Consider the following 15,825-nt stretch of genomic DNA (forward strand, 5'->3'; position numbering starts at 1 on the left):
AATACAAGACAACAAGTAAATACAATAAATATAAATTACCGTGTGCGCCTTCTGACCAAATGCTTAGGAGTTATTACAGATCCTGCCGTGACAAGCCGACAAACCACAAGTTGACTCCATGAATCTCCCAGCATGCATTTACTCCTACCCTATTCCGTCACCTGACCATGTATTCAAGGGTTAACACGGATCAATTAAATAGTCAGCAGAGGGCACTGGCATACATTTCACAGTATACATTCTATATTAAATCAAACCAGCAAAAGGTGATTATAAAATAACCGTCTTAGCGACAGTTACAGAGTGGCGTAGTCACCCTTTCGCTCTATAGCGCCCCCTACCCCTACTACGTTTATAATTATAATAATTGCCTCATGTGCAGTTACGCTGGTTAAATTACCTGGAAATGTTATTAACTGCACATTCTCCTAGAAACTAACAACGGTGCTCACTCAGGTATATTTATAATGGTCAGAAAGCTGATGTAAAGTCTGATATAGTGCTGAATGTGTTATTTTGTAGACAGTAATAGGTTTAATTAATTTTATATTCCATTACTGTAGAAAGCTATACTTGCTTACTTAAGGTATTTTGCGTTATTAATGTGTGATTTAAATGCAGGTAGTTTTATTACAGTCAGCTTTTATTCACAGTGAGTAGCTTGTCATCATGAAGAGGAAGTGTGACAATCGTGAGGTTTTGGGCAACCACAGAAAAGCAGGAAAGTAAGTAGAGACAGTGAGATAATTAGTGCCAGTCAGATGATAGACGTATACAGTATGTGAGTCAAAGGTTCTTCATATATTAATCATCCCATTCAGGTAACAAATCCTTAGAAATCCATTCCTGAGCATCATGCCAAGAAACACCACTTGTTTACTGATAACTGCTTTCATGTAAACTCTGCTGTGCTGAGAGTAAAGATGAAGAGGGAGAGACAGCAAGAGGCTGCTGACAGCAGAGAATGCAGGCGACATGGAGGGGAGCGAGAAAAGGAGCAAATATTGATGGTTAAGAGTGAATAATGACGTCACAGCAGCCTGATCCTGATGTTAGTTTAATATGCTTCTTAGTTTGGCCTGTGGTGTGTATTTCAGATACAGCATTTAATCAGGGAGACTGAGTGTGAGTCAATGGCAGAGAGAGAGAGAGAGAGAGAGAGAGAGAGAGAGAGAGAGCAGACAGGCAGGTGAAGATGAAGGTGCATTAGGGAGGAGGGGGGAGGAGCTTGGACCTTCACCAAATCAGCCAAATGTAAATGTCACGTCTATCAAACAGGAGACCCTGCTTTCAGGAGAAATGGTTTAAAGATCACACTGGGCTCCCTTACAGCCCCCCTCATCTTAAGGGGGGTTCTTTGTTTCTACTGTATAATTTGTAACACAAATGTCTAAACTGGCATGAAAGACACATTCAGCTCTTGTGAAGACTGGCATGTGAAACTGGAAAAGGCACTGGGGAAATTCAGTGCACATAAAGACAGGCAGTGCCACAGATTAGCACTGATGACATGGATTCAGAAGATCAATCCTGTTAATATTCAACCTTCAGATGAGCTGGAAAGAGCAGCAGCAAGTGAGGAAAAATCTTCTGAAGTTAAGTACTTGGCACGGCAAGGCCTGGCTTTTCGAGGTGTTGGTAAGGAGAGTGGGAATTTCAAGCAGCTTCTAATGCAAACAGCAGAGGGCGATGCAGAGCTGACCATGTGGCTGAAAGGTCACTTTGATTTCACCAGTGCTGTTTAACTGTAACGCCTGTTCCTGGGTTGCCCTCAGTCCTTGTTATTGGTTATGATTCTCACTGTCCTGCATTGTGTCTTGTTAGCTGTGTATTTAAGTGCCTGTTCTCCTTCTGTTCTTTGATGCTTCATTATAGCTGTATGTTGTATGTATGTATGCATGTATATAGTTCTCTAGTTGTGTTTATTCCATCATTTAGTTCATTCCTGGTCATTTGCAGTTTATTTTGGATCCATCCTGATCCTTTTGGTTTTGATGTGTGTGTTGTAATAAACCCTATTTTTCCAGCCGTGTCATGCACTGCCGCAACCAGAAGAGGGCAGAAGATATGGCACAAAAACAAAGGAAGAAGCCTAACTTTAAAAAGAACAAAAAACATCAAGACTCATCCAGCATGGGGTGGTGGGTTAACGAATAACACAAACAATCAAAGAATAAGCAAACAAAAGAGTGAAAAGATGCAGAGATGACTGAGAAGCAGGGGATGACTGGAGAAGAGACGACAGGACCAGAAGACAGGAGGGATACAGGGAGAGCGGAGAAGACAGTATAACTGAAGAATGGGAGAAGAGGAGAGACTGCAGAGGAAGGAGAACATAGATGACTGGAGGGGAGGGAATATAGGTGCAACAGAGAGAAGGAGGAAGGGCTGCGGAGGAGAAGACAGGATAAGAGGGGAAAATGTGAGCAGAGAAGAACAAACACCCCCACTGCCCACCAAAGTGCACTTGTCAGTAAACCACAATTTTAGCCTTGGGCTCAATATCTGGACTTGTCTCTGTGTAGCGATGCATAGAATCCTTGACACTGGTTATGACTGTACTGTATTAGTCCTAAACCTGCCATTATAGTGTAAGGAGAAAATATATTTTTTTAAATAAATCATTTTAAAAAAAAGGTAGAGCGATGTAGCCGCCGGAGAAGTCCCCCCCCCCCCCAAAGCCCTGTTTATTCCCTTCTAGCTACCAGATGAAACTCACAATGCACCCCAACGCCACCTAACTTCTCTTCCACATGATGCACCTTATTTACCCTCTGAATCCTGTCTATTATTGAGCGTTTTTCTATCCATTTGATTATAAGCTTATTACACTGTATGTACATTAGTCAGCCACATATGCTGTACGGCTTTGTTTTCCGGACAGTCTGGGCTACTCAGATGTGTCATAATTCGATTTGTAAATGCTGACAGTCTTGATATTATCCTTCTTATCAGGAAAAACTACTTCTGCATATAGATATTTCTCAATTTTTAGTCTCATCTAATATAAAAATTGGCAGGTAGTACAAATATAATCTTATAAATGCTGAGATTAGAGTATCTGCGATGCAGGAATGCAGGGGTTTCATTGGGGCCCTTTCTATGGCTTAGTACTGTGAAGGAGTACATGGTTAGTGCCAGGCGCAAATGAATATCTTTGATTTTGCATCCATGTGGTAACTTGTTGAAGTTGTCTGATAGTCAGTAATACATGGTTTAATTATTATGATTCTTTATTTATTACTTTATAACATCTAAAAGAAACTGAAATAGGAAAGCTTATTTTAATTTATGGTCCACTGGATAAACACAGACATTACAGAGTCTAATGCTGAATGTTTTTTGCGATAATTTTTCTGCCTGCGTATGCTGTGATTGGTGCAGTGAAATTTGAGAATGTGTTTGTGGTCAGTATCATAGCCTCAGACAACAAACCAACGCTGTAGCGTGTCACTGTGTTTACATGTGAGAGGGGTTCCAGTTACATAATGAACTCGTTCTAATTGTTTTGACGGAGATCGACAAACCTAAAAAATAAATGCTGGTGTTATCAAAAACTATGTCATATAGCTATATTCCAGATTTATTACAGCCAAACACATCTCGGAGCTCCGAGGAACCTCCTTCTCCTTACATTTCCCTCCATCCCACTCTTCTCATCCCTCCATCCCTCAAATACTGTTACATTTGTCTTTTTTCCACACTCACACCCTATCTTGATCATACTCTGACTGCATGGCATCCATATGCAGGGCAAACTATTTTACAGTCTTATCTAGTATAATAGGACATAAACATTGAATTTGATAGTTATCTTTTATTTACACATTAGAACACAACGCATGAACATGAAGGGATCGTTTGCATTTGCAACCAACACCTCCGCAAACCCCCCTGCGGAATACTGGCCGCGGACAGGGGTGGGAATCCCCAAGCTGGAAGACTGTACTGCGTCATGTTAACTTTAGCTAGCTAGTTAGCATGGATACAGAGTGCACCGGACTAAAACTATAAAGGACGTAAGGTGTGTGATATAGTAAAACACTTACTAACTGGTAATGCACGTTAGCATTACGTTAAATGACAACTTTACCTGTTACCAGAATAGCCTCCTACACGTTCGCCGAATGACAGCAGGCAGAAGGCGGTGCGTTTTTCAGAAACACACCAGAGTTAAACTTACTCCGCGTTATTTACCGGCACTTCTAACACCAACATTTGCAGCCATTAACTCATATGTGGTAGTAACACTGAAATTACTTTCTCTGCGTCAAAATAAGGCAACACTGTGATTTTGATACTTTATCATTTATACTTAACTGTACCTTCCTCCCATTCCTCCGTCTCTGCTTATTGACATTTAGGAGAGTGTCAGATATAAATTAACAATTCAAAATTATCAAACAAAGACAGACACAACACTGAAGAGATGACAAAGACACAGTTTGAAAAGTAAATATGTTTTATTGCAAATCTCTTTTCTTAACATAGCCTACTTTATCATATGTTAACTTAACCCATCTTATATTTTAACTTAGCCTATCTTATGATATTTTAACTTAGCCTATCTTATCATATGTTAACTTAGGCTAAGATAAAATATGATAGGCTATCTTGTCATATCTTAACTTAACCTATCTTATTATATTTTAACTTAGCCTATCTTATCATATAACTTAACCTATCTTATCTTATTATATTTCAACTTAGCGTATATTAATATATTTCGTCTTAGCCTATCTTATATTTTAACTCAGCATATCTTATCCTATCGTATCTTATAGCTACATTAACACTTAAACAGTATCACTTTCCATTGGGTCCCGCGGGATCCCAGTCCCAATGCAGGGCTCTAACACGGGTATTCTAAGAAAAAGAAAATAAACACTTTACTTAACTTTACTTAAAGCAGTCATATAACTGCATTATACATACTCAATTAATGCCTTATAAATCATTTATAAAAGTATTAAAAACACGGCTGTAAATACTTATACAAAGGCATAACACATTATAGCTATCTTGATAATGCATTATGAATGCTCTGATCTATATATACACAATAAATATCTTCATAATACATTATATCGGCCATTAATCCATAATAAACATGGCTATAATGTGTTATGCTTTTTTTTCTTCAATATTTATACCCATGTCTATAATATATTTATGGATGCATTACAGTGCATTGTGAAGGTGTCAATAATGCAGTTATATTACTGCTTTAAGTCATTTGTAAACCTGAATTCACAACCTTATAATTACTGCCTCTTGCTACTTCTTCTGAAGGGCAGGGGACAGCAGAAGAAGCACCACTTCATCTTCTTCTTCTTCTTCTTGTGGCTCTTCTCAGTATCATCTTCAGAAAGATCTTCGGCATTCACATGGAATGATACTTCTTCTTCACTGTAGATCTTCTCGGCAGCATCAGCATCTTCTTTTGTTTTATCTGTCTTCATCACTTCAGTCTCGTCCTCTTCCTCAGGTCCTTCTTCTGGTATAGTCAGTAGCTGTGATCTGTCTTCAGATGCCACCATACACTGAAACCTGACCAGTGTGGTAGCATCAGCATCTTCTGCCTGCTGGAATACCACATCAGCTTCTTCATTTTCCTCAGGTCCATCTTCCTGTAAAGTCTGCAGCCATATTCTGGCTACATATGCCGCCATGCACTGCCAACTGTCCACTGTGGCAGCATCAGTGTCTTCTGCTTCCTGAAGCTCCTCATCTGTTTCTTCATCTTCCTCAAGGTCTTCCTCCTGGATGGGTTCTAGCCAAGTTCTGCCTACTTGTGACACCACATATTCCACAGCATTCCCTGTACTTCTCCCTCCTCCTCCCTTAACCTCCTCCACATTCACTCCCACCTCACATACATTCTCCTCACCTCCATTTAGCATATCCATTATACTAATACCAGCCTCTGTCCCCTCCATCACAACCCTGGAGGCCTTCCCCTCAAATGTTCCCCACTCTGGTACCTCCACATATTCCTCACTACTCTGCCCCCTTACCTCACCCTCCCCCCGGCTTGTCCGGTCCTTCCTGACTTTCTTTTTTTTGTTAAGGTAGCAAGTTTTATAAATTTCCCAGTCTTCAGATGAAAGGCCGTAATTACTCTGAAGACTTTGAGATGAAATACTAGTGCTGGCTAGCAGTCCATCCTTTTCCACACTCTCCCCTCCCTTACCCAAATCAGTAGACCCCCCCAATCCCCCCTTAACCCCCCCAGCCTGGACAGTGGGGAGTGTCACTGGTGAGAACTCCTCCACACCTTCTCCCTAGTGGATCACTTCATCCCACAGGTTCCAGGCTTCCCAGTGTTGGGTGTTGGTCCATCGATCAGCTCTCTCAATTCGCTCTCTGGGGAATAAATGAGAGATTAACCAGCACTTAAGAGAGATAATAAAATAAATAAAGAGCTGGAAATTCTTCAACCATACAGAAAATACAATTGTTATAATTATTATAATAAATAATTACAGGGTTCACATATATAAAAAAGAAAGAATAAAAGAAACAGCGAGCAAGATTGCAAAAAAAATCTACTGTAAAATGCACGATACTGTAAGTGCAATAACATATTAAACAGTAATGTCACCAAATTATAACTAGAATCAAATACGAAACAACTGTGCTCCACATCAAATGAATACCCAGATGAATACTACTAAGAACTGAGTTAACACTAACCAAGCTAAGAATATTTGAAAGTGTTAATCCTGTGTAACAATGTAAATAGATGTAATGATAAACTTAGAAGCATCTAGCCTACTCCGAAAGTAATGGCCCAAATTTTTTTTAACAATTTACCTACCACCCTGTACAGTAGGGGGTCCCAACTTCCGGTCGGTGTTCCGGTACCGTCCGCGCGGAGTATTGCACCGGGCGGCAGACAACCGGGGGTAGAGGAGCCAGCCGTCCCGTTTATTAGGGGATCGCGCCGTTTTGGAAAGAAAGCTGCCCGTATTGATGTACGGAAATACGCCATTAGCCCCGCATGTCCGTATACACCGTCAATCTCCCGCCGCTCGGCGTGGGAACCCCCAAATTATACCGCCGTCTTACCCATCCGTGACACTTTTCTACGACGGAAACCGATCCGCGGACATCGAAAGGTTGGGAAGCCCTACTAAACTAGCATGTTTGAGATGAATTTACTAACCAAATAGTCTGTCATTATTTAAATATTAGCAACCACAGTAGCAATAAAAACCACTGCACTTTAAATGACGTTAAAAAATATGTAATATTAAAAAAAATGTAATGTTTTTTATTGTATTATAGACATTTACTATGTCATTATAGTATAAAAGGCTAAATAATCAAAGTAGCACAACATCAGTTGAAGAATTCAAAGACATTTTGGAGAGCTAACAAGCTACTCACCTCTGCGCCATTTTCACTCACAGTTTGTTGTGCTTCAAACGGTAAAGTTTGTTTACGTTGTTTCTATGGAAACTGCTCTGACTCTCCGCTTGACCGTAATATAAAGGCATGTATGCAGTAATTTTCTGATTGCAGATTTGATCCCTATGCAGTAATTGACCACTGACCTCTTGGACCCTCTGGGCTGCCTTCACCTGCATTGAGGCAGCTGTTACGTTTGCTGTCATTACATTCAGCCCAAAATATCAAAGTACAGGATTTAAGATTTGAATTAGTAACAGGACCGTGGGAAACAAAACATATATGTTATTGATCCCTCGAAGAAAGTTTTCAATTTTCTCCTTCTTTCAGTTCTTAAATAACGTGTCAGTTTTTGCTCTGTTTGGTTGGGATTTACCATTTTAACATTGTAGCAGTTCCTAGGCAATACACAGACAAATTCTTTTTTTTAGGATGGAATTGTTATGCTATAAACGATTACCTTCACGTTTCAACAAAGGTACTTGCTTTTGATATATAATTTTTTGTACATGTGTACTCTGGTCATACCCCTTGTACATATGGATGGCATGGAAGGACAGTCACTGCTGTCACCTATACTGTCCCTGTCTGCTTTTCTCATTTAAGTGTTGATACGGCAAAAGAAGATGGACCTTTTGTAGAAATTTCCAGCCAGAGACTTGGTTCCTATATGACGAGAATATTTTATTTTAATTCAGGCTAAGAAACTACTAGGGGTGCAACGGATCGCGGTTGATCCGTGATCCGTACGGATTACGACCCACGGTTCGGAACGCACGTGATCCGCGGATTAACTCGTTTTTTAAACTTTTAGATAAATAAAAAAAAATAACCGCAGATAAAACAGTGTTTTCTGCTGATATTGCTTAAATAATAAATAATTAATTACACAGAAGTCGTGTTTACGTCAGCGGAACATGTGACTCAGTCAACAACGATGGCTAGCGGCGGAACAGAGGAACTCGAAAAGCCTCCCGCGTCATTCAAATCTTTTGTATGGGAGCATTTTGGCTTTCCTGTAAAATATAATGATGACGGAAGAAGGGTGGTGGACAAAACAGTTACAGTGTGTAGACACTGTGGCACGAGAAAGCCGTATGAAAGTGGCAATACATCGAGTATGGCCACGCATCTGAAGCGACATCACCCCGGTGTGCAGACAGGATGCAAACCGAAGCAACCACAGCAACAGCTGCTCACCGCTGCATTTAAGCAGCACTTTGCACCAGAATCAGAGCGGGCTAAAGCTATTACCAAATCTATTGGGATGTTTATCGCGGCAGACATGAGGCCATACTCTGTTGTTGAAAACAAGGGTTTTAAAAACCTCCTAAAAGTGCTTGAGCCACGGTACGAAATACCCTCGCGCACACATTTCAGCATGAAGGTCATGCCTGAACTTTACGAACAGGAAAAAAGCAAAATCGTCGCAGACTTATCAGATGCATCCTCTATTTCGATCACCACAGACGGGTGGACATCAAGGGCTACCGAAAGCTACGTGACTGTGACTGCCCATTATATAACAGCGGGATGGGAGATGCAAAGTCCGGTGCTACAGACACGCCCCCTCTATGAGACTCACACAAGCACAAATCTAGCGCAAATCCTGATAGAAGCAGTAGCTGAGTGGAAGTTAAAGAGACACAATGCATGTAGCAATATCCCAGTCACCACAGATAATGCCAGAAACCAAGTAAATGCAGTGACAGAAGCTGGACTAGGGCCACAGATATCTTGCTTTGCACATGTGATAAATTTAGCATGCCAAAGAGGAATCTCAGTTAACCAGATGGATCGCCTTCTTGGGAGGATTAGGAAGGTGGTTTCTTTTTTCCACAGAAGTACAACAGCAGCTCATGTCCTTAAAACAAAGCAAGAAATGCTACAGCTACCAGCCCACAAGCTCATACACGACGTCACTACAAGATGGAATTCCACATATGACATGCTGAAGCGCTATCTTGAGCAGCAGGCAGCAGTATACTCTGCACTGACAGAAAAGACACTGAAAAAAAATATCAGAGACATTGTCACCTTGTCTGATGATGATGTGAAAGTAGCAGAGGAGGTCCTTCAGCTCCTCAAACCTCTCAAAACAGTCACAACCCTATTGAGTACTGAAAATGCACCATCTGTGTCCATGATCCTACCTCTGAAAACCAGAATTATACAATCCATGTGTGCAAATGAGGAAGACACCAGCATTACCAGAGATGTTAAGGCTGCCATAAGAGGGGACCTGATTTCCAGATACACCAACCCCCCTGAAATACAAGATTATCTTCACAGATCTACTGCACTTGATCCAAGGTTCAAGTCCCTGACTCACATAGAACCAGCCCTACGCGAGAAGACATACACTGATCTCACAACTGAGATTGTGGCTACTGAAGAGGTAAAAAATAATACAGTTATTCATATTATTTAATATTAATATAATTAAGTTATAAAATATTTTAACTATTATTTATGTGAATATTTGATCTTAATTTTGAAAATTACCAGCATATGTTATTGATTGCCTATGAAATATATAACAAGAAATATAGTTAAATAACTCAGTAATTTTTTCTGCAGGGTCAAGCCACAGAGCCAACACCCTCTGAAGAAGACACAGGGCCAAATGCATCTCCTCCACAAAAGAAGTCTGCCATAGAAGAGCTTTTTGGGGATACATTTGTGAAAGAGTCAGACACAGAGAAAACTTTTTACAACACAATCAAAGAGGAGGTAGCATCATACAGGGCAGCAAGCAGTTTGCCAGTGGATGGTGATAATCCGCTGGTGTGGTGGAAACACAATGAGTGTAAATACCCTCACATTGCAAAAATGGCAAGACACTACCTTGCTGTGCCTGGCACTTCAGTTCCTAGTGAGAGGGTATTCTCCACAGCAGGTGACATAGTGACAGCTAAGAGGTCTACTCTCTCCCCAGAGAATGTAGACATCCTCATCTTTTTGAAAAAAAAATTGTCATTATAAGGTTTGGCCTGTTTTCAGTTCTCAGGTTGTTTTTCAATTGTTGCATTGAAGTATTCAAGTATTGAGAATTTTATTTAAAAATTGTATTTATTCAGCTTTTTCAGTTATTTCTTGGTTTTATTTTTGTAATTTATTTTAGTTATTTTTGATAAAACCAAAAGTTCCTTGCCATACTGTTCTTGTAATAAATGAGAAGCAAATTACATTTGACTCCTCCCCTTTTTGCTGATCCGAAAATTGATCCGATCCGTGACTCAAAATCCGTGATATGATCCGAACCGTTAGTTTTGTGATCCGTTGCACCACTAGAAACTGCAGTCACTCCCTATGCAGCAATACAATCACACATACATAACATACACACAAGTCAAAGCAACAAGGGGGCTAGTGAAGACGTAAACCAAAGAAAACCAAGCGGGGAGACAGCAAGCCAAACTGAGGTCGCGGGGGGGACCGGAGCCTGTCCTTGGAACAACAGGCGTAGGCAGGAACCAACCCTGGGCAGGAGTCAACACTCTGCAGGGCGCAAACACTCACAACTCAGATTTGCCAATTAACCTACCCTGCGCACTTTTGGACTGTGGGAGGAAACCGGAGCCCCTGCTGGAAGTCTTTCCCCATTCACCAGATTATATTGCCAGAAGACTGAAAATTAGATATCAAATACTAGAGTGACATAAAAACAAAAAACAAGTTTGCTTGTAATGAGACGCAAAACAGAAGATTATCTCTTTTTATATTTTGAGAAAACATTTTAACATTTATCCAACCGGTCAAATGGTTTAATACTTCATACAGCAGCATTTCTAAACTCATTCCTCAGCCCACCAGACAGCTCCACGTTTTTGCTCTGTCCCAGATCCCTGCATGCATGAACCAAACAGTCACCTTTTACTGCTGTGCTGAGAGCTTGGACAGAGCAAATCTGTGGATCTTTGCAGTGGGGTCCAAGGACTGGGTTGAGAAACCCTGGCATAGAGGAGACTGCAGTGAGAGCCAAGAAAAAAAGAGATTAGAGAGGAAGGTAAAATGCTTCCATTAGCATGGCAAATAAGCTGCAAGTACAGACCCTGTGCTTCCATTACAAACAAAAAGCCTGTATGACCCTCCTAAACACACAAGTCAGATTAACTTAACCAGGGGAAATAAGCATAAAACTTGGCAAAGACTAGACTATGAAAAGGGAAGGTGAACATCATACTTACACAAACTTCTGCTAAAGCAAATGGACAAACCCCTTTTAACTGAATCAAGTTACTTTAAAAAATTAATAATTCAAAAATAAATCAATAAAAATTAAGAAAAACACAATCATGCTTTGAACTAATACTGCAGTCAGTCCTAAATGTTCCCATGACATTCTTTTCGTCACGACGCACACTCGGTACATACTGGTTAAAAACCATCTATAATCCTTCATGTATCAGTCTATGATGGAGCACCCCAACCTGGGCCGCCCATCCAACATGGCAGATTTCTGCCCCCTGGCCCCGGAGACTAGCAGACTAACCTCAGGAAACAGGGAACCAGGGGGACATGGGCCGCTGACTGGATGGGCGACTCCAGAATGAGGTGAAGCAGAAGGTAGACTCCACAGCAGAGGACCGAGGAATGTAGACCAAAACCAGGGAACCTGAAGTGGCAAGAACACAAACCAGGACAGACATATAAAACCCAAGCAAAGGCATCAGTGGCACAGCCCACCAGCTTGTGAAAGATGGCTACCTGGCATCATGAATCCCTTAATCAAAAACCTTTGTGATGGCAACTTTGCCACCCAGGACTGATCCCTCCTAAACACCTCAAGTTTCAATGCAAGGTTTCTGAAATGTTTTGAAACATTAGTCCATGTGACTGCTGTGGTATTGTTCCAGGCAGGGAAAACAACTTAGGAGAACATTTCCGTGCATGTTGGGTGTTTGTGGTACTGTTGGGCTGAGGGGGTAATTGAGTGACTATTAACCTTTGAAATCCAATTATATTATTTAAACAGGTTAGTAGTTAGACAGTGTGATTTAGATGAGGATAAGGATGTTTTATTGTCATTACAAAACGTGTTCTACATGAAGGGAACAAAATGAGGCACTCAGATCCGGTGTATTAGCAATAATAAAATAAAAATAAAATCGAAAGAACAATACAATGAATAATATGGTAACAATTAAAATAAAATAGAATAAAGACATTAAGATAGATTCCATTAGGAGAATTTAACCATGGATGTAAAGTGTGGTGAAACAGGTGTGAGTGTAGCAGAGATTACTGAGGTCTGTGTGTAATAAAGTATATGTGACACTGGCTGAGGAAGCAGCAACGTGTGTGTGTGCAAAGTCACAGTAATAACCTGCAGCACTGAGGGATCTATTGCAGCGAAGCCCTGACATGTAACACTGGTGATGAATAGCAGTGTTAGATATAGGTATAGTGAGGTACTTATAATTATAGTAGGTGTAGGATCAAGGCCTGGATTAGATTTAGTTAGAAACATACAGGGCAAATCTAGATAACACATACACACACAGATTACATATAAATATAAATTTAGGGGCAGTGTGTAGCTCAGTGTGCTAAGCCTGTGATCAGAAAATAGCCCACTTTAGCCCAGCATGGGCAAATCTGTGGGTCCTTCAGCAAGGCCCCCAACTCCCTGGGTGCCACTATGACTGGCTGCCCGTCACGGCCAGCTCACTCTGAGCAAGTTGGGGGAGGCAAAACGAAAATATCTTGATGGGGATCAATAAAAAGTATTAATTCTTATCCTACGGTCTGAGCATTCGGTCAATCCAAGTACAGAGAGTGGTAATGTGGACAATGCTGCTTGCATTTCCGGCCCAGCAAGGCCTGCTGCTGCTCCACAGCTATATATATTCAGCACTGACCTTTTTCCATTCAGTGGTTGTTAAAATAACTTTGTGTAGCCTAGTAATGGTGTAGTGCAATATTCTTTGGTTTGTAATATAAGGGATTAAATAATATCTTCCAAGTGAGATACAGGCCCTCCACAGTTTCAGTGAAAGGAGACCAGACAGCATGAAAGCTCTTCCTACAGTTGCCTCTGCTGTATCTCAGATTTTCAAAAGGTAACATAGAAAACACATCTTTAACCTATTGTCTGAAGGCAGGGGGTCTGGAGGACTTCCACTGTGTGAGAGTTGTTCTTCCACCCAGCAGAGAGGAGAAGGCTGTGGCTCTGGCCTGTGAGGCGGTGTATTGTTTTTCTGCGGGGAGATGTGAGCATCGGGTGAGACTCGACTCAAATGCAGCCACTTTGAGACAGACGTGGACTTTAAGGAAACACAGACTACACATGGAACAGCAATGACTGAGCTGGGGAACGCAGTGAGGGCAGGCATATTTATACACAGCACACTAATCAGCGACAAAACAGGTGTACAGGGTTAGGATGGAGAACTATAATGGGATACAGGAGAATTAGGAGGGTTACAAAGGGCCAGCAGCGACCCCTGCTGGCATGAGTGGGAGGAGACATGAAAAAATAAGAGATTACAGATCATGACAGGAGCACCGAGCACAGCAACAGTGGGGTCATGCTCAATTATCACACCACATATATTAGAAAACATTATGAAAATCTGTTCCCAAAAATTGTTCAAACATCAGCATGAACGAAACATACGACTGGTTGTATCTAGGCTACACTGGCACTGACAGCAGAGTGTAACAAATTACCAGCTACGACATATATCTGATGATTCAGAAGAAAGACAAGTTGAAGAAACAAAGTGGTTAATTGACTATTGTATAATAATCAAATCACTTCATAATCATGTAATACATAATATGTCACGATGGGAAGAGGGACAATCCAAGGGCAGCCTTGTGGGTTTTATTGCTGAACCAAAAGACATGAATAGAACCCAAGAGGAGGAGGAGAGCACAAATAGGAGGGAGGGAGGGAGGAATAAGCAGGAGGAGTCGGGGAGAACCTACTAACACGGGGAGCAGAGAGGGGTCCTCCTCCTTTTTGGGTGAAACTAATTGCTTGTGACATGGTAAGAGGCAACTTCTTTCTTGAGAGAATTTCTTTAAAGGGCAAGACAACCAAAGCTGTTAATCTAACAGGAAAAAATACCCTTTGTAGAATTCTATGTGAAGACCCTCTGGGCCAGGCGCCCTGCCGCTCTGCATTGTTTTATTTGCATTTACAACTTTGTACTCCATAATTTTAATATTTTATCACGAAGCCTGAAGAGCAATATGAACTATATCTTGCTTTAAGTAAATTGTCTCATCCATTATTGGATTTAAACACAGTCATAATCCACAGCAAACTGCACTTACAGCCTTCATCCTGCTCTTCAGTCTCTGACGTGCTGCATCTAAATGGGGACTCGTCAAAAAGCCAAGTGGAGCTGTCATGAATGAAGGCCTTGTTCAAGCTTCCCCAGCCTGACAGCAGGTTAGTCTCTCATTTGACTAAAGTATATTTAACTTCTACAGAACTTTGCAGGCTCATCTAGGATGGAGAATTTCTGCTGCTGAGCGCCTTAGAAGAGATTCTCAGAGGGAGATACGAGTCCTAGGTGCCTGCTGGGTACATATTCAAGATAGAGTTAGGACCGACTTCAATAATTCTGCACTGTCTCCCAGATTAGAGGAAAAAATTGTATTTTACTGAAAATTTCATTTATGGAATTTTACCTTAGACTTGGTCAACAGCCATGTGGATAAATTTCAGAACTACAGACGGTCTGTGGGTTGGGGGGACAGGCAGGTTGGCAGGTGGGGGCGCACTGAATGCTCCTAGGGGTGTGGTGGGTGTGCTTATATGATTTACAGGAGCCGAGGCTAACAAAGGCACTAAACTGCACAAACAGCCTCCTGTACGAAGTTTTACATGAAAAGGGGCCATGGGCTTGTTGGCACTATGTTTCTTAGCAGACTGACTAATACAGCCAACTGGACCTGTCTACCTCTTCAAAAACATCCATGCAGAGTTTCCTGCCTGTTTCTGACAGCTTTCACTGTTTTTCTTTTTTGCTCCAGTATCTTGACCTTTACAATCTGGAGGATTGCTACCCCTCCAACTAGCTGTTTTGGGTCAAAATGGCCCCATCTGCGTTAATTTGCATCATTAATTACAGCATAAATCGATACATTCCAGATGAATTTTTAAGGTAATTTCAACAAAAGCCTGTAAAATTGTTAGTTCTGTTAGGCAGAACTGAAAATATGATGTTAAATGTATCACAGTGCAATTGTATTAAAAATAAATCAATGACTTTGCATGACTATTTTTGCACGACAGATTTAAATTTCATGTTTATAGTTCAATTTTATGTTATATAAACAAAATAATTTTTAATACAGTGCATTTTTTTATTAATTCAACAGCACCCATGTTCAATCCACTTAAGTTTGGAAGGTGTATTGGAAGGTAACGCAGATATTTCTTAAGTGGGTATC

General features: G+C 40.9%; 1 protein-coding gene and 1 long non-coding RNA gene across 3 annotated transcripts in view; both read right to left on the bottom strand.

Moving 5' to 3' along the window:
- The window catches only part of LOC125722199 (uncharacterized), a 52,250-nt gene extending 46,016 nt beyond the window's left edge, over nt 1-6,234 (bottom strand). The window contains exon 1 of one of the 2 annotated variants that reach the window (XR_007386193.1): nt 4,630-6,234. Coding sequence is in view for 1 of the 2 variants with exons in the window: in XM_048998384.1 (XP_048854341.1) it covers nt 5,850-5,939 (90 nt within the window). In the remaining variant the exon portion in view is untranslated. The remainder of the gene's footprint in view (nt 1-4,629) is intronic. The other variant, XM_048998384.1, reaches the window with a different exon arrangement.
- Nucleotides 6,235-10,976: 4,742 nt separating this feature from the next.
- Nucleotides 10,977-15,319, bottom strand: LOC125722209 (uncharacterized). Its single transcript, XR_007386203.1, has 6 exons — nt 15,061-15,319; nt 14,701-14,949; nt 14,350-14,442; nt 13,504-13,616; nt 11,909-12,031; nt 10,977-11,043 (listed from the first exon to the last, which is right to left on the bottom strand). It is a non-coding gene; the product is annotated as an uncharacterized LOC125722209 (long non-coding RNA).
- Nucleotides 15,320-15,825: the final 506 nt, after the last annotated feature.

Source organism: Brienomyrus brachyistius, unplaced genomic scaffold, assembly GCF_023856365.1.
Source record: "Brienomyrus brachyistius isolate T26 unplaced genomic scaffold, BBRACH_0.4 scaffold37, whole genome shotgun sequence".
Taxonomy (NCBI): Eukaryota; Metazoa; Chordata; class Actinopteri; order Osteoglossiformes; family Mormyridae; genus Brienomyrus; species Brienomyrus brachyistius.